This window comes from Helicoverpa zea, chromosome 3 (assembly GCF_022581195.2).
Source record: "Helicoverpa zea isolate HzStark_Cry1AcR chromosome 3, ilHelZeax1.1, whole genome shotgun sequence".
Classification (NCBI taxonomy): domain Eukaryota; kingdom Metazoa; phylum Arthropoda; class Insecta; order Lepidoptera; family Noctuidae; genus Helicoverpa; species Helicoverpa zea.
The window spans coordinates 1,203,994-1,229,808 of record NC_061454.1 but is presented as its reverse complement, the minus strand read 5'-3'; the positions used below and the strand labels follow the sequence as shown (position 1 = coordinate 1,229,808).

The window sequence follows — 25,815 nt, the reverse complement described above, 5'->3', positions numbered from 1 at the left end:
ATAATTGCTTTATCTTCTGCTGTAGTTTGATTTTCAGCTTTGGCAATCAAACAAACATGAGTTTGTAAATTCTTAGTTATCTCAGTTAACGCTTAGTCACCGAATTCGTACAGCATCAGATAGCTAGAGATTTGCGCTAGTTCTTAACTATTTGGCCTTCGTACTCTTAGATATCACTGCGCACTCACGTCCGTGTGCGCAAGAAGCGCGCGTGCGAACACGTCCTTATCGATTTAACTACGCGATTTTATCTCTCTACTACTCGATTTTATCTGTAACTAGATTTTTATCGACTCGTCTATTGTAAACATTTTGTAGGATCGTAGATTCGGAACTCGGTTATACATTTCGGCGCAAATGTCCTGAATTTAATGGCTACAAGAATTTCTCATTAAATCTTTCATCAGCTTTCATTACACGTGACGGATCGTTAATGAAAAACAAATGACGGGACAGAAGCTCCTGAATATTTCAAATTGTTAATACAATACGGCTTCTTTGTACACGAACCTCCAATACAAAGGTAGCAACACAAACAACGACCTCAAACAAGTAAAATATTTACCAACAAACAATTGGACAGCTGCTATTTATTCACTCGTGATATAATACATACAAGTACACACACATAAGCAAAATGACATTACATAAGGTCTCCAAGTTTATGTAACACAATTGCGGAAACATACGAAATACTGAATTTAGTGTCAATGCCCGTTTTATGAGTGATTTGATCGAGTAAAGTCTAGCGTTTGTAATATATTCTCAGTCTGATTTAAAATTAACTGATGACATTCCACTACATAATTTAGTATTTAAGACTAATCTATTTCGGCGAATATATTGCATCTTAGAAATGCAGTTCCTGTTATGACGAAGTCGACACGATGATATGATTTTTTATCGGTATCTACAGTTGTAGAAAGTGTGCCTTTTTATGTTATCATCGAAGTTAATCTTCTTAGTTATTATGTCAACGCGTCTTTTCAAATTATACAAGTCATTTGACTGGTTTTAGCGTGATTTAGTTTAAATACTCATATTTATTTTCGCTTCGTCGTCGCACATTTGTATAAGGTATTATCTTCTGCCCTTATTCCAAAATATCTTGCTACTATCTTCTTGTCAATTCGGTTTTACCCACATTTCTTCCTTCTCATGCTATATCTACCACATTACTAATAATGTATTTAGCTATCAAATCATTGATTGTATTATTAGCTCAGGAAAAACCAAAAAACGTGTACTGATAATATTTACTATTATTAAATATTTACTCGGCCAAATGATTGATGATAGGAAATCACACGTTAAACAAATGATACACATTAGCCAGTAAAGTAAACTTCTACTGAAATACGCCACGAGTGGGTATAGGTCAAGGATAGGTATCGACTAGACTGTAACTATGTAGCAACAGTAATACAGCCATGAAGAAAAACTTTTACACTTCGATACTGTAATTAATTAACCATCTGGCATTGTTCCTAACTCATATAAATCAATAACCTTTGTACCTTTGTGTGGAAGCTATCAAACAGTCCTTGGATGTAGAAGCCTAATTTATATTACGTGACAACTAAGCAATGACATAATTACCTGAAGCCATACCATCTTTCGTAGCGACATGGTATTAATCAATGTCTTTTATATCAACGCTATGATTTTCCAATCAACCTCATCGTTACATTTCATCATAGCAGAAGAATTATCATTGATCAATCTTCAATCAAACCTTCGTTTATCTTAATAAAACTACATACGAGTAATTTGTACGCTTTCTCTTCCTAAGTAAGTGCTAAAGTAACGTTCAATAGTTTTCCAAGTAAAGAAGTTTCCGTTGTACGCCCATCTCCCTTGGAATAATTTGCATGTTAATTTAATTAAATTAGTTGGCATTCTGTTAGGACTAGCTTAGTCATTACGTTAGTACACCTGAGGTGTGTTCGTGATCACATAATCTGAACTTGACTGAAATCTGCTATATTCTCGGCTTTATGGATGCAATTAACTTCAATATAATGTTCTGCGGGTCATATATTTGTAATTATATATTTTCTGTGCAGGCTTTCTTTGTTTAATTTTAACGCTTTGACATTTGCTTTCGGAGCCGCCCAACTAATGACGTCTAGATTCTCACCACCTAAATAAGTGCTATTTACGTTTATAACTCCATAGAAACCGCACTATAACAAACCCTAGGCCACTGCATCACTTGTTGAGTGATCATTACTGCCAATCCAAAGCCAATTTTACAGTTAACATTGTACAACTCGACACTAGATTAGATTAGTCTACTGGATCAATCAGGCGATTTCAACGCTGCGCAAACGCACCTCACGCTAATATAATAATGTATTTTTAGCACGTTTCGCCGCACGTGCGCGTGAATCGCCTATCTTGCAGTTACTTCATAGTTGGGCCAATAATAATATTATAGAAATTGAGGTCTTCAAAATAAAGATATTTTCTTCTGAACAGTTTTAGGTGAAACTAGTCTGAATATAATTGTTGCGCAAGAAATAGATTTGTCAGATATTTAATAGCTAGGATGATTGTCATAATAAAAATCGTCGTATTTGATAAAAAGCGAAAAAATTGAAATGCAACATAGCATGACTCTTTAAAAATCACAATTTCATTTCCGCACCTCGCAGAGGCCTGTCTGAAAAGACGACGAAGGGCCGATGATGGGAATAACAATCACCTCTACTTTAACTAAAGCCATTAATGGCGTGTGCAGATTATCGGACACTTTGGAGGAGTGGGAACACCCGGAGTTCAAACGAAGACGTGGCGACACTGAAGCAGCGGTTAAGCGAGAATGCGAGGACGCGAACGACGCGTATGCTTTCCGCGCACAGGGCCCCGGCGAGGCCGCGCCCGCCCCGGCCGACGCTCCCGCCGCATCGCTGGCACCGGCCCTACCCGCTCCCGTGTACGTTCACTTTTTTGTTAGAGAACATTCTTTCGTCAAGGTAAAATTGGATCACACTCGAAATTCATTCACAACCTTATTTTTGTGTCTCTAACCTCCATTGGATCTTCAAGAAAATGCACGGCTCCTGGATGTGGGTAGATCCGGAGACTCCAGAGTGTCCTATCATGAATCTCTCATTAGAGCAGATGCGTTTGAGTTGTCTTAATTGACTGGGAAGGCGGTTCTAATGAATGGTTGCTTGAAAACGTTAACTTGTGCAGTGTCACGAGCGTATCCATAAATCCGCATGTTCACCGCATGTAATTGTTGCATTCGTGTGCTCGTATGCTGGTGACGCACTGATGGTTTGTACTGACAAATGTTCTGCTAATTGTCTATTGACCACATTCATTTGTGTGTTGTCTTTTTGGAAACGACTTCGGACGCAAAACACCATTAAGTGACTAATACGATGTGCTTTGCAGGATTAACAAACATATAAATTACTTTTATTTTATAGAACTGACGATTTTTTTACAGAATGAGAGCGGGTTGCAGTATATCTAGTCCAAACATAGCTGAAACTCCCGGAAAGAGGTTCCAAGACCCCTACAGATCTTGTGGGAAACTTGGCAGTGGAGGCAAGCTAGCAAACAAGTACCCTGGTGGGGGCAAATTAGTTGGTGCAGGTGGAAAATTAGGTGGCAAACTGGGGGGCAAGTACGGAGGAAAGTTGGCGCAGGCGATGGCGCGGAGAAGGGCGCTAGCAGCCATGGCGCAGGGCGGCAGGCCCGGGTTGGCAGCACCGCTGTCCAACAGGTCGAGAGATGGCACGGTGGAGCTACAGATACTGTGCCAGCCCGAGACACAACATAGAGCGAGGTAAATACCATCAAACCTCAAATCTGTTCACCTTATAACCCTGGATCTAATCCATGATCCCCTATACACCCGAATATGACTCACTTTTACCTTTCCTTTTAGATATCAGACTGAAGGCAGCCGTGGTGCTGTCAAAGACAATTCAGGGAATGGTTTCCCAACAGTCAAATTAGTTGGTTACGACAAACCAGCGGTATTGCAGGTATTTATTCTTTCTCTACGTCACTAAGTACCAAAAAAATATTAGGGAATCTCCTTAATATGTCTGAGGAGTTGCATCTCCTATATAAAAGTAAAAGTAAACGATATTCCCTTATGTATGTACTCCTTGATGGCAAAGGTCTGCTAACACATGATTATAAATCAATAGATAAGATCTAGTCGTGAGAGGCGATCTTGATGAACTATTGTGGTTGGGTTTACCACTGTAATTGAGAAGGGTTTAACAATGTTATGGAAATCTTAACACTGATTCATTATGTTAAACTATTCATTTACTGCTTAACTGAAAGCTCTTTACTGTCGAACATAATTTAAACTATTTGACTATTGGATGCAAACGTGTCAAACATTCACTTAAATTTTTATTTTGGTCTGTGTCTGTGTGTGTGACTATCTTATGGTCTACTACCAAACGTTTGTCTTCGTTTTCCTTCTATAACAAAACACATTTCTCCCAGGTATTCATAGGAACAGACACGGGTAGAGTGGCACCACATATGTTCTACCAAGCATGTCGGGTGTCCGGGAAGAACTCCACGCCTTGTAAGGAGAGGAAGGAGGACGGCACCGTCATCATCGAGATTGATCTGGAACCCGCCAAGAACTGGCAGGTCACTTGTGACTGTGTGGGGATACTCAAGGTTAGTTAAAATATGTAAAAGTGTCTTACTATCAAGCTTATATGTCAGAGGATTGTCGCTTATACTTTTTTAATTTGTGCTATCACTTATACCACTTTAATCGTTTGCAAATGAACCTTTTGAGATGGAGTTTCATTAGCCAAAGGATAATAGCAAGATCTTCAAGTCTTGACAGAAATGGGCTTATTGTCCATGACTTAGTGAAGTAAAATTGCTCAAGCTAATTCGATGAGATCGTGATACACTACCAAGTGTTAGCAGATCCCTTGATTCTCTTACAATATTTCCTACGTTTTGTCCTTTTAATATTTTTGTTGCTTATGAAACTCTATCACCACATTTTCTTTTTTCTACAATAACCATCTATCTTCCAATACCAGGAGCGCAACGTGGACGTAGAACACAGATTCGGCGAAGCCCTAGGCGGCGCCACCGCCGGCAGCGTGGGCGCTGGCGCAGCACACATCTCCCGCGGCAAGAAGAAGTCTACGCGCTGCCGCATGGTGTTCCGCACTGACATCGTCAACGCTGCTGGACATCAGGAGACCTTGCAAGTTTGCTCCACTCAAATTATTTGCAGTGAGTGACATTTGTATTACAACTTATAAGGTTTCAGGTCTCATTTATGAATGTGCTTTGTACAAGGCATATGGCGCTTACCATAATTTGACTTGTCTAAAAATCTAGTTGAGCTTTGATAAATTTCGAATGCAATGCAATTTGCCACAACTGCAAATTGCTGAAGAGGTATAAAATTGTGTGCTTGATACCAATAGGCGCATTACACGTGACTAAAAAAATGTGGAACAATGTGGGCCTATTATAAGAACAGAAACCTCTACTGACCCTTTAGAAAAACTGATTGAACACACAAAGTACATTCAAATAAGTACATTTAATTTGAATACTGTCCTAACAATAAGTACAAAAATAGAAAACAATGACAATGAATAATTCCCTAATCGTTTTAACTCTGCAGTTAGATTTCAAGGTAAAACGGTAATTGTGTAATGATTTATGTATAATTTTACAATTTGTTTGGAAATCACAATTAAGCGCCGATAATCGAAAGTAGATGAAACTGATGCTTTAGTAACAGAGAATAATCAATGTCATGCATAATATACTACTGTAAATTATAAGCAAACAAAAATATGCCTTCTTAGAAAATCGAATGGTGTCTCTAAAATTGGTTTCCTTAAGAAGAAGGTATACTAAGGAGGGGTCCACAATCAACTGGCTATTAGGTTGTTCTGAAATCCATCTTCCAGAATACTAATCACAATATTCCTCGAACCACAGCACAACCCCCAGGCGTTCCAGAAGTGTGTCGCAAATCGTTAGTGTCATGTCCTGTAACCGGAGGCCTGGAATTATACCTCCTTGGCAAGAACTTCCTCAAGGAGACAAGAGTTGTGTTCTGCCAGAGACAAGACGGACGCACTCATTGGGAAGAAGAGGTTACGCCTGACAAGGAGTTCTTGCAACAGGTATGTATTGGATTTTTATGTTTTGAGGTCCCTTTTAAATTTAGAAATCACTAATTTTGAAGTTGTATTTTGTCATCCACAGATATAGCTATATCTCAATTGTCAGATGCATTAGCAATCCCCTTCTGATCTGGTGGCATATAAGCTAATCAGTACAAAATTCAAGCCATTCTCCATATTCTAAGCATTTTCTGCTCGAGGTTCTCTTTAATCGTTTCCTACTATATGCGGTTACTCCAGGCGAGAAAAGCTAATTAACGCAAGGTCCAACCACGGTTGCATATCTGGCAAAACACCATCTAAACGTGAACTATCCCTTCAGACACACCTTGTGTGCTGCGTGCCCGCATACTGCCGAACCGACATAACAGAGCCGGTATGCGTACAACTGTTCGTGCGGTCTGGAGGCAAGGCGTCGGAGCCCCACGCCTTCTACTACACGCCAGGCGCGCTGGACACCGGGCCTCAGCACTGCAGCCGCCATCATTCAGCAGGTAAAACCTCGTATGGTACACTTGCCTGGCCTGGATCTGGCTTTCTGTATGTTAGGGCGTAGAAGGTGGCTAATGTTGTCGTGTTCATCTTAAAAGGGGAGGTCAGAAAAATATAACTTAATTTTTTGGGGGATTAACCATAAAAGGTTTCAGAAGATACAAAATTGTTGGAAAAAGGAAATGAAAAAAAAACTTCTATTTTTGGGGGAAACTTTCATAAAAGATTTGGAAATGTCAAAATTGATGATGGTAATTTTAGTTGAAAAAAATGAGGCGAAAATAATTTTTGGATAAAAATGCTGATAAATATTTTTTGGGAGATATCAATGTAAATTGTTTTGATTAAATAACTTTTTGATATTTTTCTGTTAAATGATTTTTTTGTTATTTATTTTTTATTTTTTTGACGCCGCTACGCATTGACATAAAGAAACGCATATACGCATACCGTTTCATAAATTAGAAGAGTCACATTCATACGATGTCTAGATGTCGTCCATGTGCGCACGATATAAACTAATAACATAGGTACGCTTGTATATCTGTGTGCAATAGAAATTGCTGTCAATATAACGCAAGGCTTTTGTTACACATTTTCACATGTATTTGTTGATTTTGTAATTTGGGGTTCATTCAAAAGCCTTCAAAGTTTTTTTGAAATTTTGAGATCTAAAAACATATGTAATTACTCTTTTACACTCTTTTAAGTGTACCGTATTACTGGGATTTGTAAAATGTTGCAGTTTTGAATTAAACCCAATTTACACCTCACATACATTTTGGACAAGGTTAAAGTTATATTTTTGTAAACAAAACTGCTTTACTATTAACTTATAGTCTTTAAAAAAATAGAAGTAGTATCTTTAAAAAATATTCCGAGTAATCCAGTAGTTACAACTAAAATATAATACTCATTAATTCATTGCTTACTGATTTTATTGTGTTACTTTAATTCTTCTTCTTCGTGTATTCGTGCCTTTAATTCTTCTTACTTGTAAAACTTACTATACTTCGAAGATTAGCCTTACACGTTTAATTAAACAAAAACACATTTCTCGAATCTTTGTGGTAGCTATAACAATAATAATCCACACAGCAATTTCCGAGTTTACATTTAGAATATCGACAGACAGGCTTGCTAGATAATATTTATATATAGAAATTTTACATAACTGGTATTTGTAATGTAATGTAATGACTTTGTCCCTGCATGCATCATTTGTGGTCGAAAATGTTGCTTGGAAAGCTAATCGCTTATTATCTAATATTGCTTATAATCATCGAATACTAACTTATATTGTAAATATGATAAATTAATCTTACATTATAATGGAATATGAAATACATTGCATTAAAACTGAATTTGCTTTTGAAATGTCTAGTACCACTAAGCTTTTGTGTCGCTTGCAATTTTATTTATTATGCGATGCTTAGAAAAAAAAATATATGAGCAATATTTGATTTCATAATTATTTCGAAATGTAATTAGAAGTTTTTAGAGCTATTTTGTTTTTCATGCGATCACTTAATTTGCATAACAGTAAACGTGTAAGCGACAGTCAAAACTAAATAAAGAAACATTGATTGCCTTTGCATATACTGTAACATGTTGCTTGGATCTAACCACGCTTATATAGAGCATGTATATAACACTGCGGTACAATAGTTATATAATTATAATACTGAGTTAAGATATATATTTATAGAGATATTTGGAAGAAACGACTGATGCGCGAATTGCGTACTCTTTCTTTTTTCCCTTCTGTTCAAGCTAGGTCTGTCTAGGTAGCGAGCACTGCCGACGCCCGCCGCTGCCCGCTGACCGCGCCAGCACGGTACTGACACACAACACACGACACGCACGAGCACACACACAACATTGTACACAACACAAATAAACACACACTGATACAAATTTGATTTAAACATACATACGCACTGTCGATGAGACGATGACCCACTTTCGAGGATTTTTTTTTATCTCTGATATTTGATATTTATTCGGGTTTTCCTCAATTAAGATAAACATGAATTTTATTATTATATGTAAAAAATGATTCCTTTTCTTGTGAAAATGTAGAGATAGGCTAAAGCCTTAATTTTTGTTTCCATTGACGTCAGAGATAGAGTAACGAAAAATATTTATATTGTTTATTAAGATAACGACAATTAATCTTTTCTTAAAAAAAATAATTAAAAGAGGTAAAGTTTTAACATTGCCAAAAAATCCAATTAAAAAGTCAAAATTCCAATTTAAATATTATCCTCAACACCTGAAGATAACACGAATTGATAGACACAGAAAACACAAATTGACCTTCACATCGACAGTGCACTAAATCCACACAGGCAAGCAAGACACGATACAAAAAAAACACACGAAAAAGAAAAAAAATATCCAAACGACAATGGAAAATGTACTTTATTTACTTTAACACAGAGTTCACTTGCCAGTAACACTCGACTTTCGCGTAGGACAGACTTCACATCCCCCCACACTATAGATAGTACTTTATTGCGTGCCGACCCTATGTTGTATAATATTTTCTGTTTCAGCTCCGTCTTAACTGGCTAAATATTGTCGAATTTTATATAAAATTTTTGAACGTTTTCACCAGGCAGACTGGTGATTTTATCTTAATATTACTTATGTCTACGAAAAAAAATACAAAATATTAATCTAGAAAGTAGGTAAGCATGATATAGACCTACATTTTGGTATGGTATAACTTGAACTAATAAAAAAAACTAGTTGTAATTTAATTTAGACTTACTATACTGCGCGCTGAAAACGTCAAAGATTACCTGTTTCGTCACAGTCTTAAATACAGTCACCAAATTGTCAAAGATTAGTTAGCGAGCGTGTTTTAGGAGAGGCCTACGCGGGACTTTTGTACCTACGACACACGTGCAATACGCTATCTTCAGCTAGTGACGTCTCAGCTTCGCTTGACACATCGAAGACAATATTTTGATGTGTCATTCGAAGCTACACTCCTATCTGATTATTACTATCTATTAGATTAAACATCTAAATCCATAAACATGATGTATTTGGTGACTTTTGATACTATGTCTACTTAATAAAAAAAAAAAAATACCTATTATTTTTTTAATACAAAAAATATTTAACATAATTTGCACATTTACATAATTTATTACAAATTGAATAAGCAATCGAGAAGTTGGATTTAAAATTAATTTAAATCACAAAAAAAAATATTTTTCTTAAAAAAGACGAATAATTAGCTAAAGAACATTTACTGTGGAAAACACGCCTTTAGACTTACCGCCTCGCGAACCGTGTTGGCCTGGCCACCAAGGCCGGTGGTCGCGGCGTATCTTCCGCAGAGGATGTCAGCCAGTTGGGGCGGGGCTGGGGTCGGGTGGGGTCAGTGCGCGGGCCCCGCTGACGTGCGTCTGCGCAGGTGGCGAGGACGCGCGGCCCGTGCTGCTGTGGGCCGGCATCATGCCGCCGCCGGCGCTGCCTGTCCGTCGCCCGTCCATCATCGTGCCGGACACGCATGAGCCACAAGGACTGAAGAGCGAGGTTGGTACTTTTGTGTTTGTTGTAGATTTGTGCATGCCAAAATAATCCTTTATCTTTAATTTTTACTAACATTTTCTTTGCCTGGAGACTTAAAGTATCATCAAAAACTCAAAACTGATTACTTATTCTAAAAGAATAAAGTCTTAGTAAAACATACTTGCTTCTGATATTAGTATTATTCAACCTCTAAAATTCTATTACCAGAATAACGTACATAAATGACCTAAATAATGATAAAATTGGATCGATTTTCGCACTTTTGGTAACAATTTATGTACCTAGGAAAACATAATCTGCTTGCATATCCAAATAATTTGGACGAATTCAAACAGCACTACAGTGTTCTTGTTATACTGAGCTTGCTTACATGCTTAAGAATTATGCCCCAAAACTATAGCCACGTTGCACGACACCAAAGTAGAACTTATTCGAATGTTCTAAGAAGATTTCTATTTGGTGTACTTATTCCATTTCTCGATACTAACTTAGCAAGCAGAAAATTCCGCCTTATGATGACCCGTGTTTCTTCTGTATTTGGTTCGTATCTGACTGGAATCCTAGAGGAAGGATAACACCTTTCTCACATTGGATTCTCCTTAGATGCAGCTTATAAACTATTTTATTCATTTCAAATATAGATACCGCCTAAAACCAACCCCGCAATTGACACGACAATAGAAAATCTCCTCGACTCGGTCATAAGCAATGACGACTATTTACACTTCCCTACCGAAGCCCAAACTAGTGGCACGATATTCGAACATATGGATATTGATTTTGCAGTGAGTGGAGCAATGTAATTCTGGACGAAACTGGACCATCTCTCAGTTTCGTCTAGACCGAGACATTGGCGAGATCAGCCACCTGATCCAGACAAAAACCAACGAAATATTAATATTCCTTTAAATGTCCAGATTGATGAAACCAGTCAGCAGTCCTTAGCCGACGGCGGCGAGTCGTCGTGCGGCGCCGATGGCCCGGATAAGCCCATGAACATGTCCGACGAACTGAACATCGTCGACCTCCGGCTCAAGTCCGAGATGTCTCGGGACTCCCAGAGCCAGGTATGAAATATTACATCCTTAAGAAGACTCGCTTTCTAAAATTGATTTATTGTTTCTTTAGTTCGTTAACTTTTTTATTTTGTGGTCTCTTAGGTGGGGTTCGTAAGCGGGTACGATAGCATGAAGCTTTCCCCGAGCACCCCGGCGGCCAGCGAGCCGCCATCCCCACTGGCTTCGTTCACGCAGCAACTGCAAGCCATACAAAACCAAGTCCAGACTGACAAGATGGTGGAGAGTGTCACCGCCGCCATCTTCAACTCGGACGACAACGCACCGCAGATCTACCCCACCATGCTGCAGCCCATAGACCCCATGCGACAACTCATCTCCTCCAAAGCCGTTGATCCTTTGGAAACCGACATGAAGGTGCTCAACCCAGAACTCATGATCGCAGAGTCCGCATGCACCAACGAGCAAAGACTGATAGTGTACAACCAGATGCAGACCCGCCAGGAGGAGCCCTTCAACCCCTTCACCATCACCAAGATGGAGATGGGGACCAGTCAGATCGAGCAGCGGCTAGCACAGCAGTCGGCTCATATGGAAGCACTGGTCGAGGATGCCATGAAGGCCACGGCCGCCATGTTGCCTGACAACACTAAGTTGGATGAGCTGGTCAATTCTCGTGTGGACGAGTTGTCCGCGGCGGCGGCGTCGCCCGCGTCTCACGCGTCAGATATACTGCTGAGCCCTAACGCGGCAGTAGCGAGCCGTGGTGGTCCGCCTGGTGAGAGGCTGCCGCTGCCGGCCGCCATGTCGCCCGACGTGATCCTCAACCCCACCGTGTCGCCGTCGCTGCTGTGCGAGCAGCCGCGCCTGCTGCCGCCCGCCGCGCAGGACGACCTCATGATGATGCAGGACTCCGTGCAGCTCACCTCCGTCAAAACTCCGCCCGCCGCCGTCAAGTCCATGATCCTCAACGCGGCCGCCGAGATCCTCACCTCCGACACCACCATGAACGCTCTCGTCACCTCCGCCATCAACACCGCCAACATCCTGACCACCGAGAGCGCGTCGAACTCGGGCGGCATGCAGGCCACGGACGCGCATGCACAGCCGCCGGCCGAGCCCGCCGGGGAGACTCCCCTCGTGGCCATGTCGCAGGCCGTGTCGCAGGCCGTGACGCAGGCCGTGTCGCAGGCCGTGTCCCAGGCCGTGTCGCAGGCCGTCACGCAGGAGATGACGGCGCCGGTGCAGGGCCTCACGGACATGAGCGACCAGGACCTGCTGTCCTACATCAACCCCAGCACCTTCGACCAGGGTGAGTACATGGACGTATATTACAACTAGTCAGCTCGCACATCCGAACTGTCTCCCCTGACTCCTGTAAATATCTTGTAAATAGTTGTACTTAAGTTGTATAGCGCAGTGAAGGCAGCCGCCAGCCACGCTCCCGGTTCGGACTTACGAGGCTTTCTTGACTTCTCATTTGTTAAACATTCTTATAATTACTGCAGTAGTTTTAGTAACGAAATAATTTATTAATTGAAAAAGGTTGTACTTTTTTAAATAATAAATTGTGATGGCAACTTTATTTACTTTCAAATGATAAAGTTTTGTTTGGTATATTTGAATTAGAGCCTCTAAACAGTAGTTAGTGTGATAGCTAATTGATTTCCTGTACAATACTACTTGCACATGTCACGCTCCAATAAATAAATGACAATGTTGTTTCTAACAAATATTACACTTTTATTTATTGCAGTGTAAACAGGGCCGCGTCGCCGCTAGTCCCCGAGCGCGGGACACTTTGCCTACTGAATGCATTTCTTGTGTCGAGGGCTCAAACGCAGTTTTTATGTGAATTTTTAATGGATGTCAGCGTAGAAATAAAGTATTTAGATATAGAAGTAATAATCTCCGAGCGTGAGGGACGGTCTGTGTTGTTATGATTCTCAGTTCCCCTTTGTTCGTAGTGGACAGTTGGACGTCAATTAATTGATCATGTGAGTCAGTATTACAGGGCAAATCAATTGTTGCAACGTGTGTCGCTTTGGAATCCGTGGATTGTCAAAACTGCGAGTTACATAATGTATTTATAGCATGGGGATATACCAGACATTGTTATACTAATGTACTATTTCTAAGTATACGCCTACACCGACTATAATATCGACAAATCCTATATTTATTATACCGATATTACTCTACAAGTGTGAATTAGATCTTATACATAAACAATTGTATAACTTTTGCAATGATTTCTCAACAAAACGAAATCAATTGTATGTATAATGTATTCGATAAACTAAACATGTATGTAAGTATGTGTATGTATGCACGGAACGAATATCTTTTTTGTAAATATTGTCATGTTTGAATATTTATATAAGAGGAATGGCGACGAGCGGCCCTCCATACAATCCGTCTGTATTAGAAATGATAATTTACGATTTGTAATTTTGTCTCAGATTACGTGAATTTAGTGAAACTTCAGAATTGGACAACATTCTACAGCAACAGCTGCGTGGATAATGCGTGTTGAGTTCGATCCATCTCCTCAATGTGCAGCTCCTCCCTGTCACTTCTGGTTCCACCAGACGCCGACCCCTAGCCTAAGTTACCGATACCGGCTAAGTTAGGCTTCTTCGATAACCTAGCTAAACTAGCATCTTACACACAGGCTTTTTATCGATATCTAAACAGCCAAAAGGCTTTCTTCTACAATCCTAAAAAGTCTTGAAAATTTTTGATGCACACAATAAAATTATCATTTCTTTTACGGGTTTATGAAACTTTTCTTTATTGAACCCACATAATTAGGCTAGGATTTAAGCAATGTTTCGGAGGTGTGAGCACTTTATAACTGTGCTAAGCAAGTAATTAATATTATTGCTTCATACTTCAGTCACATTGCTCAGATCCTTGTAAGTCTTCGGACAAATATGGCTATGTTTCAAGTCTGATTTAGCCATGTTTGACTGCGGATTTATTTAGTTTAATTCACTAATTATTACGTAAGGGCGGTTAGTCAGGCATTTCAGTAATAACAGATACATATTCCCCTCAAATCTTACACTATAAATAAGATATACCCTGACTAGCCGGCCACCGCCGCGCCATCTTTTGTCCATCAGAACAAACCCTTTACAAGATCGTGAAGTGCTTCCCAACAACGAAGTCTAAATTATATAAAGCTTTAACAATATTCCCGGCCACAACGATACTAACCACACACACGAAACACTTCACATATTGTAAAGTAGCTATATTTTTATATGTTATATATGATTGTGATATGTAACTGAATATACATATTAATCAACATAGTAGTTAATATTTGTTTTAAGTAAGTAAGGAAATTGTACTGATGTGATGTTAGAGCAAAGAGTATATTAAAATTATGTTATGAACATTTATTATTAGTTAAATGAGTTTTTTATAGAGTCGAATGCTACATATTTGTGCCATTTAAATAAATGTAAACGTAGGTATATGTTAGTGTATGGAGCATATCGATAGGGTTCTATCAACGAGGGTATTGGCCGACATAACGATGTAAGCGTGCCTTTAGGACATTGCACATAACTTTACGACATTATTGTTGCCATAAGACGAAAGTAACATTCAATTAAACAGATCATGACCATTTTATACGGCTATATTTCGTCTTGCAACACTGGGACTTATGGCGGTGACTATGTCTAGTTTAATAGAAAAAAATATACATTATACAGTATTTCAATCAGGGACCACGACGCAGATATACAAATATTATACAAAATAGACATTTTGTATACAAAGTCTACAAACATTTTATACTGATATATTAGATGCTGCATATGAAACGCACCAAATACTATGATGTCTTTAAATATTTATATCTACTGTTATGAACTCAAGGAAAAATATATGTGTGAAACAAAAATATTAAAAATTGTATAAATGTTAAAAATTTGGTGCATCGATTGTGCTTGTAAAATGTCTACATTAAATTATTTAAAATGTAAAATGTAACTGTAGTTAATTATTGAAAGAAAAAAAATAAAATTACACGAACATTTTCCAAGCATGATGTGAGTTTTTCATGATACATTAGATGTGAAGTAAAATGTATATTACTATACTACTGGGAATCTCCACAGTCTTCCTTTCAAGTGTTTCTGAATATTTCATATCAGAGATACATCACATTTACTGTATTTTATACCTATCATCATTATATCAAACAGTTGTGTTAATGGCGTAAATTATTTGAAAAGGAGAAGATAGTTAATAGTTTGTGTGATAAATACCTAAATTGCGTGTTAATTTTTGAGAATTATTAAGTTTGAGTTAAATTAATTATTAATTCGTTAAAATGTATCCTTGTTAATTTGCTGAAAAATATTTATACTACATGAAATTGTAGATACAAAAATGATTTTGAAAAAAGTTGCTCATTCCTCAATTTTGTATATTTTGATGTGTTTAATAATGAAATTTGAACAGTGGTTGACTATCTTCTTCGTTTGAAAGTATCTGTATAAATTATAACGTATATCATTACGTACACTGATAGATCTCTAGTCGGTCTAAATCGATGAGTGCTATTGCCGAGCGCGCGTTCATCAAGTATGTTATTTGTTTTGATGTAATTAATAAATGTTATGAAAAATATTTTGTACCCGTTTCATTTTTAACCCGCAGCATAAAGGAAACATGGCAACGAACGTACGGTAAGTTAATTAAATCCCGCGACCTATGAAAGGCCATAGTGCAGATTTACAGAGACAAATCGTGGTATTATAAAAATGAGCCAGCTTTAGTACAAGATTTAAGACATCATCTTGAGCAGCGTTATTGAATTAAATCTACCACTGAAGCGTTGTGTCTTATTAAAACCTCGTTTCGTTTAAATCAAAATCTCTTAATGTGACAAAAAATATAGGTATATTAGGAAATGGTAGGTAATAAAACTGAAAGATTTTACCGAATTTAATGAGTCATACTTAGGTATGCTAAAGTTAATATCAAGAGATATAACTGACAGTAGGTACCTACTTGATAGATTGAAAGTGAAGTGAAGTGTCAGTCACCGTGACACGCGTCTGCTTCATAAATAGGGATAATTATTGCTATTATATACTTTTATCTATTGATATTTAACTAGTTAAGATATGCGTTTTATTAGGATCTAGCATCCTTATTTAGATAAAATTCTTTTTTAATTTGCTTAAAGACAAAGTCATCGAAAACTATTATCATTAACCTTTTGAACGCCAATGTCGGCTATAGCCGACATGAGCAAGCGTGCCCTGTGCGCCAACGACGGCTATACTCGACAAAAAACAGGTCGCAGAAAAATACAAAATAAACCTATTAAATCATTACTTTTATGTATTTTTTAGTAGATATTTAATTAAGATTTTCGGGCTTGGCGTACAGGGCATAGGAATACCGATATGGCGTGGCGGTGAAAAGGTTAATAGATTTTTCAAATGACAAAATATTCAATTCCTCGCACATACTTGGAGCCCTGTAATGAAGTAGCACCAATGCAAGCCTAAAGTTTGGTACACACAAGTAAAACAGAATTCGCTCCAAATGACAGCTTATTGAGACCAGGGTTAGGAATTAGAATAAAATACTTTAAATATTGCAACATTGCACCTCATTTAATTCAATCACATAATCCTATTTATACATACATAATATGTATATGAGCGTAATATTCATAATTGCCTATTACAATAAAATTACACTAACATAACCCCGAATTACTTACATAAGAAATAGTTTCATTTATTTTACGTTTATAATAAATATTTATATATCGTTAAATGCCCATGTATGAACATAGTGTGAAGGTACAGAATAGTACGAAAATTATAAGTAGGATGGCAACCCAGGCAGGTACAGTACCTGTGGACAAAAACAACAGAATAAATAAACATTCCACTACATTCAACTTTATAGGTCAAGTCAGTAATGTTTTCAGGAAATTCCTGAGCAGCTCAAAGTCTAGATTTATGCCTGTTGGATGTTAACAGATTATAGCACCCGCAATAAGAGTCCTCTTTTTCGCAAAATTCAATGGCGGTCCGCAACTAAATTCAGAGCACAAGTACGCGCATGTAGCCCATAAGTATGTAAAAATGGTTTCTGCACAGCTACTCCCAATGTTCCGTGATAACAAAAAGTTGGGCGAGAACTATAGCAAATATGAACTTACCTTAGAAATATGTCTATCTAGGTTTTCAGGAAATAGCCATAACTTCATATTACGTATGTATTTGTGATTACATTATGTATTTACAAAACATTCATACGCAAATAAAAACTATAAAAATAACAGTAACATAAATCTGTGAGGTAATAAAAACGTCGTAATTGCGTCAATAACCGTGTCACTCAACCGGTCATTGTAACATTGTCGTCTTTATGTATTGTGTATGTTATTTACATTATTACTCTTTACTTCAAACCAAAGTAGAAGAAAGTTAACATACCATTGACTGCATGGACTTGATTTATAATATAATTATTAGATCATATTTTAATTACTATTTTATAATTATTATTATTTGGCTGACAAAACATCAAAAGTAAAGTCAGGTTAGGGAGTAATTTATAGAATATAGACCTTCTTAACCGATTTTTAAAATTATATTATTTATATAAAGCCGCGTTGTTTGTGAGTATTATAGAACACAAATCCTATTCTTTCTCATTCTACTCGCGAAAACGATCAAATAGATTTTGATGAAACTTGGCAATAGTATATTTTATACTTCAGTATAACATTTAGGCCACTATTTACCCGGTGTGGGCAGTAGGAACCCACAATCAAATGTTAGTATATTTTATACAGAAAATAGTTCCTCAATATTTAGTTACGTATAGCACTTACTTCGATGCGGCAGCGAGTGCACGCAGACGCAGTTGTCGACGGAGATGGAGAGCAGCGCGGCCTCGGAGCGGCTCGTGATGGCGGGGCCGTAGCCTCGCACCGGCAGGAACTCCAGCCCCGTCACGAACATCATGTGCGCGTTCTTCACGTGGAGGACTCGCTGAAAGATGAGGAGTAGGGTTTTTGAGTGGAGTTGTATGGTGAAAATGGGGTAGTATTGAGACATAGGATTCCTTGAGCGGTATAACACGTAGACAAATTGTTTCAATATCAGGTTAATAATAAGGGATCTATGGTCGTCATGATTCACAACAAGATATTTTCAAAAATAAAAGGTATATTATACTATACATACATAACCTTTTATCGGTAAGTAGAGGTCCAGAAATACATATCTTGAATCATAGTACCTACTATTTTAGATGAAATAGGCAAAATTTCATGCTCAGTTATGAGGAAATTAATGGTAAGGAACTATTCGACTTTTTTTTTCTTATTTCAAAGCTACATTGGATACACCTAAACATATTTTCATAAATAACATACTAACCTGTAAACTAAAAGCAATATAAATATCGACTGATCCGCTAAACATGGTGCCGACTCCCACAAATCTGCCGTCGTCCCTCACAGCGAGTGCACTGAGCGACTCGCTGGCGAGGGCGGAGCCCTGCAGCTCCCCGGAGCGCGGGTGCCACGACTGCAGCAGCCCCCGCTGCCGTCCCGACCGGGTCAGAGGATTCGCTATCGTGAACATCCTGTATTCGTCCTTCTTGTCTTCTATTAGACCGAACCTGGAATTTGGTAAAACATTTTTTATAAGAAAAATTAAATTTTATATAGTATGGATATTTTATTGGGGCTTAATTATTAAATGTATCAAAGAAAGAAAGAAAATACATTAAATTGAGTAAGTACAGACGTATATGTATACATAATAAAAATAGCAAAAACAAATAAACATTATGGGGTAATATGCGTCACAAAATTATCGCGAAAAATCTGAAGAGGTAAATAATTAAATTTTGCGAAGCGAAGACACCTATGGAATGTGCGTCATAATCAGATTTGACGCCGTCTGTCTTCACGTTTGTTTACATAAAATAAGCGTGTACTTAAAGAACCTGCCACCATTTGTATGGCATAATTTCTACACTACAATAACTCGATTCAAATTATAATTATAGCCTCAGAACTCATACTTTGGAAGAATCCAAAGTAACTTCTGAAAGTACACTCATTACCTGATCTCTCAGTTTAATCCGTGTTATATAATAGAAAGTCGTGTTAGTTAGACTATTTATAGCTCAAAAACTGTTGATCCGCTTTGACTGAAAATTGGTTGCTTAGAATCACGGGTTTGGAAGCGGTTTCCCTGGGACATGGTGACACCGCGAGAAACACCTAATAGAATCTATACTAACACTATAAAGCTGAAGAGTTTGAACGCGCTAATCTCAGGAACTACTGGTCCGATTTGAAAATTTCTTTCATTGTTAGATAGCCCATTTATCGACGAAGGCTATAGGCTACTTTTTATCCCGGTACGGGAAGTAGTTCCCACGGGATGCGGGTGGAACCGCTGGCAGAAGCTAATAATAAGTAGGTACGGCACATACCTGCACCGTCGGAACAGATACTTGTTCCCGTTGGGCGGCTGGCAGGTGATCTGCAGCGCGGGCGGCCGCTTGCCCTGCGTCCCCCACAGCAGCGCCAGCCCGTCCTTAGCGATGCTCACCAGAGACGTGTCGCAGGGACTGAAGTCTAAGTCGTCGATCTGAAGGTCAATTATATTGGAAATGATGAGAAATTTCACTTACTATAAGGATTAATGACAAAATAAGGGTTAGGTTGTGCGCCTGATCTGTCTCCGGTCGTGTCGAATTGCCGTCCCATCGGGCGCAGAGAGTGGAGGAACAGTGAGTGCACTTGTATCTGCGTAAATGCGCCTTCAATTTAATATGTCCTGCGCAATAATAGGCTGATCTCTAAATGAGAACCGCCGCCGGGGCCGACGCGCGATCTGGACGCCATTATATCAAGGGTTACTGTCATTTACTGCCCAAAAAAATCCTAATTTATTCTATTCATATTCATGATCTGTTCAGAATTTGGCTAAAATTTGTTTCACTATCTACCTAAAGGGAGCAGTATGCCATTCATGGTTTTAGCACATTGAGCTAAAGTTAAGATTTAATTAGGTTTAAAGAATTTATTCTCATAAGAACAATTACAGTTCGCTTAAAATGAGATACAAAATAGTTCATATGAAAATAATTTAGATGTCCGCATCTGGCGCGTTAATCACGTCATCGGTTACAAATATGTTTTCTTAATTTAGATTTAAATATATTAATACTTTCACACTTCTTTATTTCTTCCGGTAAATCATTGAACAGTCGTGCTCCTTCAAATAGTATTGTTGTTTTGCCGTAGTTAGTTCGTGCTCTTGCAGTCATTAGTTGAAACTTGTTTTTGCTTCTGGTATTGTATATTGTTGTCTTTTTACGTATTTGAATGTTTGATTGTGTAGAATTAGTGATAATTTTTTTTATAAGAATGCAGGTGTATAATGTGTAAAGTTGTTTCAGATTTAGTAGGTTTGTTTTTTCGTAAAGTTTTGTTGTTGGGTATAGATATATAGTGAAAATGAAATAGTATTTTGATGATTTTATTTTGAAGTCTTTGTAGTGATTTTAGATTTGATTTAGTGGCTGATCCCCATATTTCGATTAAGTATTCCAAGTTGGATTTTCCTAGAGAGTTATATATAATGTGTCGTACTTTCTTTGGTATACAGTTTCTAATATTTCTTAATACTCCTAATAGTGACGTTAATTTTGTTTTGACATGGTCTATGTGCAGTTTCCACGAAAGTTTGTCATCTACCCACAACCCGAGGTATTTTTCGTGACTGGATTGTTTAATCACTTCTCCGTCTATCGTAAGAGGTGAGAAATCGGGAAGATGTTTATTTTTTGCAGAAAAGATCATAAATGATGTTTTTGACGTGTTAATAGTTAGTAAGTTATATTTTAGCCACTCGTTAAGTAGATCCAGATCTTTTTGAGCATCAACCATAATTTCTTGTAACGACTTGTTGAAATAAAAGAGGCAGGTGTCGTCTGCGTATAATGTTAGGTGTCCTTTCAACCCTATCTTGTCTATATTATTAATGTATATAAGGAATAGTAACGAACTAATAACTGAACCTTGCGGACAGCCGTATGTTATGTTTTGTATTGAACTTGTGAAGTTATCAATTTTTACAACTTGTTTTCTGTTTTGTAAATAAGAAGCAAATATACTAAGGGCGTTGCCACAAATACCTATATTATTTAATTTTTGTAGTAGTTTGTGATGGCTAACTGTATCGTACGCTTTTTTTAGGTCGATGAAAATACCTACAACAAGATTCTTTCGATCAATATTTGTTTTTATTTTTGTTACTAGGTCTACTGCGGCTGTAAGGGTACTTGATTTAGGGCGAAAACCATATTGCTGGTCAATTAAAAAAATTTTCTTAATTAAATACGCCTGTAAACGGTTGTATAAGACTCGTTCGAATATTTTCGAAATAACTGGCAGGACTGATACCGGTCGGTAGTTGCCGGGGTCAGTTCTACTCCCAGATTTGTGAATAGGACTGACCCTTGCAATTTTAAGCGAGTCAGGGAAAATACCCCGACTTAGACACATATTTATACAGTCGGATAATCTTCCAGCAATTATATTTTTAAGGCATTTAATGGCTTTTGTGCTGATACCGTCTAAACCTGTACTACTGTTGCTGTCAAGGCTGTCAATAATTTTTATAATTTCATTAGTGTCACATTGGGGTAGTTCACTTAAAGTTACTTCATGTGTGTAGTTACTGTCGTACATGAGGATGTTGCCTGTGTTTGTATGGTACATTTGAGGTATGTTATTAGCTAAGTCCGCGCCTATTGATGCAAAGAATGAGTTAAATATGTTACAAACTTCATTACCATTTGTGATGAGTCCCGAGTTTGTCAGTAGTTTAGGAGGAGCACTACTGTCTTTGATTTTGTTGGTCGCTAAATTGTTTATTACTTGCCACATCTTTTTAGGTCGTTTATAGTTGTTCTGGAACAGATTGTAGTAGTAGCTCTTTTTCTGTGTTTTTATAAGGTTGTTTACTTTTTCTTGTTCTTCCTTAAAGCTCTTCTGTAGTTTGTCGTCTTTTCGGTAGGATTTTATTTGTTGCCATAATTGATTTCGTAGGTTGATCGAGTCTATAATATTCCGTTTGATCCAGTCTTCTTGGGGTAGATTTAGGATTTTAGTCTTATCCACTTTATTTTTGTATATTTGTTCCGAGATAAATCTTTCTAAGTAATAGTAGTCGTTTTCATTATTAGTGTAGTTTGCTGTCATGGTATTATTGTATAATTTTTCATAGTCGAGTGCTTTGTACTTGATTCTTTTTTTTACTTTTGGTGCTAAGCTGCCTATTTGAAGGAATAATTGCTTATGGTCTGATAAGCTTGAGTCAATTATAGATATGCTGAAAGTGTGATTATTGAGGTTGGTGCATATATGATCCAGTATGGTGTTTGTAGTGTCGGTTTCCCGGGTACTGTATAGTTTATTTATTTTGTTTAATATTTCGTAGCCGGTTCCCTTTATTTCATCCAAGTATCTTGTAACGTGGTTGTCCTTACTAAGTAGGTCGATGTTAAAGTCTCCAAATACGATTGTTCTTTTTCTTTTTTCTAATTGTGAAGTATATGTCTCTATGAAATTGTTGATATTGGAGTCGCCGGGTTTGTAGATCGCTCCTATATTCAACGAGAGTTTATCTATATGTATCCATAGGTAATGGTTTCCAAATTCGTATAACTCTTCCGTTATGTCGTATTTGATACTGTCGTGTATGTAAATTGAAACCCCGCCGCCTCTGCGATCCGTTCGGTAGTTATAGACATGTTTATAATTTGGTATTTGGTACAATTTTGCGTCCGCATCTGATGTAATCCATGTTTCAGCGAAAATTAAGCAATGTACAGTCATAGGTGTTGCTTTTATTATACATTTTATTTCGTCGAGTTTGCCAGTCTTGCGAATACTACGTAGGTTCGCATAGAAAAATCGTATCGATTTAAAAATCCAATTTAAAAATTCAACTCAGTTCCTATTTGATTCTTCCTCACCTCTTTAGTATGTCCTTCGAGCTCATACAGGAGCTCCATCTTGGGGAAGCCCCACACGCGCACCTTGCCGTCGATGCCGCCCGTCGCCATCAGCTTGCCGTTGTGGCTGATCCGCACCACTCGCTGCAGGGGATCATTGCTGGAATGTTATAGAGCCAATTAACATCTGCCCAGGGTTTCATAGGCAGCCAAGGTTAAAAAGTAGTTAAAAAGTTATTACATACATACATCCTTATAATATACAAGTAAGATATTACTGCAAACTTAAATCATATTCTGTTTTGTAGTTTTCGCAAGAAAGAGTAAAGACCTTCCCAGTCATGAAAACCAAGTAAAATAGTGTGCAAATATTTTAGATGATGGCTACAGAACAAGTTTATGTATATTATATTTTACAGGGCTAAAAATATAAGAATTAGGACATATGAGTCATGAAATTATGTCACAAAATATTAATTTATTAATCACCAACTTCAATATAAAAATGCATTGATAAGCAAAATACCTACCTATTATTATTTATGTATGTGTAATAAAAAAAATGTAGAAGTTTGTGTAATCTAGCTGAAGAATGCTTGTCAATGCTTTATCTCTGTTAGATAAAATCTGTAATCTCTTTAGGTTGAATGAGGTCACAAATGTTGTATTTATAGCAGCATTTTATAGAGAACTTAGTTTCCTAGTTTACTTAATATGGCTGCAAGGTTTTATTGATAGGAAAAAATGCAAGATAATTATGTAAACCTTATTATTACAGTAAACTAAGCTGTTTCCTCTGCAGGATCTCTTTTGTGTATTCATTATTTTATACAATTAAGGGTTGTTTAAACTTTAATTTAAAGTTGCAATAAAAATATGCTGCACTGTCTTTCTGATAATATCATCAAAACTACATATAAACAAACACATTAATATTATTTTTTGAAATACAATGGTTAAAAGCAGTAATTAAGCTTTTTCCATAAGTATTTATAATTTTACATAATTATCATAAAAATTTGCTAATGCATCATGACTATCATTATCTGATTACACTACTGGAAGTTATTACTTCATTCTCTGATAGTCACAGTATACCTACTGAAAACTTTGTCAAATTACTGTTTGAAGATTAATTTACTTTTATCTATTTAGATACAAGGGTATCTAATAAACAGAATAGGAAATATAATCAGGGTTTTACTTACACTCCAATAGAGTGTTGTGAAGGAGCCATAAACAAAAATATGAAAATAGTGTTTACCTGAAATCTGTTTGCACACTGTCGCTAGGCCTTATTTCAAATGATATTCTCTTCTCCGTAGTGTTACTATTATTATCCTTCTTTGATATATTGTCATTCTCCGATACAGTGCGCCTTCTCCTTCTGACAAGTCCATTCTCTGCTCTGAAGCTACCTCTTCTCATCTCAGCTGCATCCACCATACGTATGTTCACTTTATACAGTTGACAATGGCTCTCCTGACCAGCGGTCAGGTATGTCTTGTTCTGTGTAGTCCTGACTGAACAGTTCATCACCACATTCGGCCCGGTTTCATGGCGCATCACCTCTTCGGCAACAAATCTCGTTCCATTGTGTGAGAGCTCAAATATTTCCTAAAAATAAATGGTGATTTCATGTATGACTTTTGTGTCTAAGTATTTGGCTATTACTCTATGTAAGTGATAAGTTTAATGAGTTTAACATAATCTCTTGTACTGTGTAGGGTTATGATGTTTTACTCCACAACATTTCTTGAAGTCAGTGATCGTAACGAAATGCCTAATTGCTATTTAGTGTGTGGTCATTGGACCAAGTAGCACTGCATTTGTATGGAGAAATTACATCGCGTTTGACTTTATGCATGATCGAATTAGCGTTGGAATGTATGTATGGAAATTTTCTGGTCCAAATTCAGTGAAATTGTATTTATTAGACGCTTAAATAAGCAGCTGACACGTAGACCAATAAAACTAATAGGAGTCATATTATAATGGGAATGTTTAAGTTTATACTCACAAATCCATTAGCTACGCCTGTTGCCGCGGCTCCACCACCACCCGCAACAATTACGTGTCGATTCGTAAGCGTTTGAAGCGTGTAGAGCGGAAAATCAACCCTCGCGAGTAAACCATCACATCTATTAGGCGACATGGTGGCTTATAACATCAATTTTATCGATTAAATGTGCCTATATCCAAGAAATAACACTATCCTAATATTAAAGCAAGCCACATAAGATCATTTTAATTAACTAAACATCGTAAAATTTGCCGGAATATGGTTTAAACTACACGGATCACGAACAAAACTTTAGAAAGAATTCACCACTTCCAACATGACAAAAGTCAATTTTGACAGCTGCTTGTTTACGAACGTGGCTTACTAGATTGAAATCACATTTTACATGTTGACATTTACAGTCCTCTGATATACTCAATAAAGTGTTAAATAAACAAAAAACTTTTGCACTAAAATATTTTATGAATAACTTACCTGATCAAATAAACTTTTTGTTTTGTAATATTTAATTTGACTGAAAACATACTTTGCAAACGTAATCTAA

At 37.4% G+C, this 25,815-nt stretch overlaps 2 protein-coding genes across 5 annotated transcripts in view; one reads left to right on the top strand and one right to left on the bottom strand.

Annotated features, from left to right (window-relative positions):
• LOC124646290 (nuclear factor of activated T-cells 5) overlaps nucleotides 1-15,862 on the top strand; it is a 75,439-nt gene extending 59,577 nt beyond the window's left edge. For 2 of the 4 annotated variants that reach the window (XM_047186407.1, XM_047186410.1), the window contains exons 3-13: nucleotides 2,744-2,938; nucleotides 3,461-3,802; nucleotides 3,905-4,004; nucleotides 4,483-4,665; nucleotides 5,046-5,244; nucleotides 5,968-6,155; nucleotides 6,478-6,649; nucleotides 10,078-10,199; nucleotides 11,114-11,263; nucleotides 11,357-12,524; nucleotides 13,675-15,862. In XM_047186407.1, coding sequence (XP_047042363.1) covers nucleotides 2,744-2,938; nucleotides 3,461-3,802; nucleotides 3,905-4,004; nucleotides 4,483-4,665; nucleotides 5,046-5,244; nucleotides 5,968-6,155; nucleotides 6,478-6,649; nucleotides 10,078-10,199; nucleotides 11,114-11,263; nucleotides 11,357-12,524; nucleotides 13,675-13,748 — 2,893 coding nt within the window. In that variant the 3' untranslated portion in view covers nucleotides 13,749-15,862. Of the gene's footprint in view, nucleotides 1-2,743; nucleotides 2,939-3,460; nucleotides 3,803-3,904; nucleotides 4,005-4,482; nucleotides 4,666-5,045; nucleotides 5,245-5,967; nucleotides 6,156-6,477; nucleotides 6,650-10,077; nucleotides 10,200-11,113; nucleotides 11,264-11,356; nucleotides 12,525-12,968 lie in introns of all 4 variants that reach the window. The other 2 variants (XM_047186409.1, XM_047186411.1) reach the window with 2 other exon arrangements.
• Nucleotides 15,863-16,839: 977 nt separating this feature from the next.
• Nucleotides 16,840-25,597, bottom strand: LOC124646177 (prolactin regulatory element-binding protein). Its single transcript, XM_047186261.1, has 7 exons — nucleotides 25,269-25,597; nucleotides 24,513-24,865; nucleotides 23,270-23,408; nucleotides 19,715-19,872; nucleotides 18,646-18,889; nucleotides 18,096-18,255; nucleotides 16,840-17,107 (listed from the first exon to the last, which is right to left on the bottom strand). The coding sequence occupies exons 1-7, from the start codon at nucleotides 25,401-25,403 to the stop codon at nucleotides 17,022-17,024; spliced, it is 1,275 nt and encodes a 424-aa protein (XP_047042217.1). The 5' UTR covers nucleotides 25,404-25,597; the 3' UTR covers nucleotides 16,840-17,021.
• Between the last annotated feature and the right edge of the window lie 218 nt (nucleotides 25,598-25,815).

Excerpts from the sequence above, each read along its gene's own strand:
- LOC124646177 (XM_047186261.1), bottom strand. The coding sequence starts at position 25,403 with ATGTCGCCTAATAGATGTGATGGTTTACTCGCGAGGGTTGATTTTCCG. Across the intron at positions 19,873-23,269 it reads TCGAAGGACATACTAAAGAG|ATCGACGACTTAGACTTCAG; the intron begins GTGAGGAAGAAT and ends ATTGACCTTCAG. Across the intron at positions 18,256-18,645 it reads ATATTGCTTTTAGTTTACAG|CGAGTCCTCCACGTGAAGAA; the intron begins GTTAGTATGTTA and ends CTCATCTTTCAG.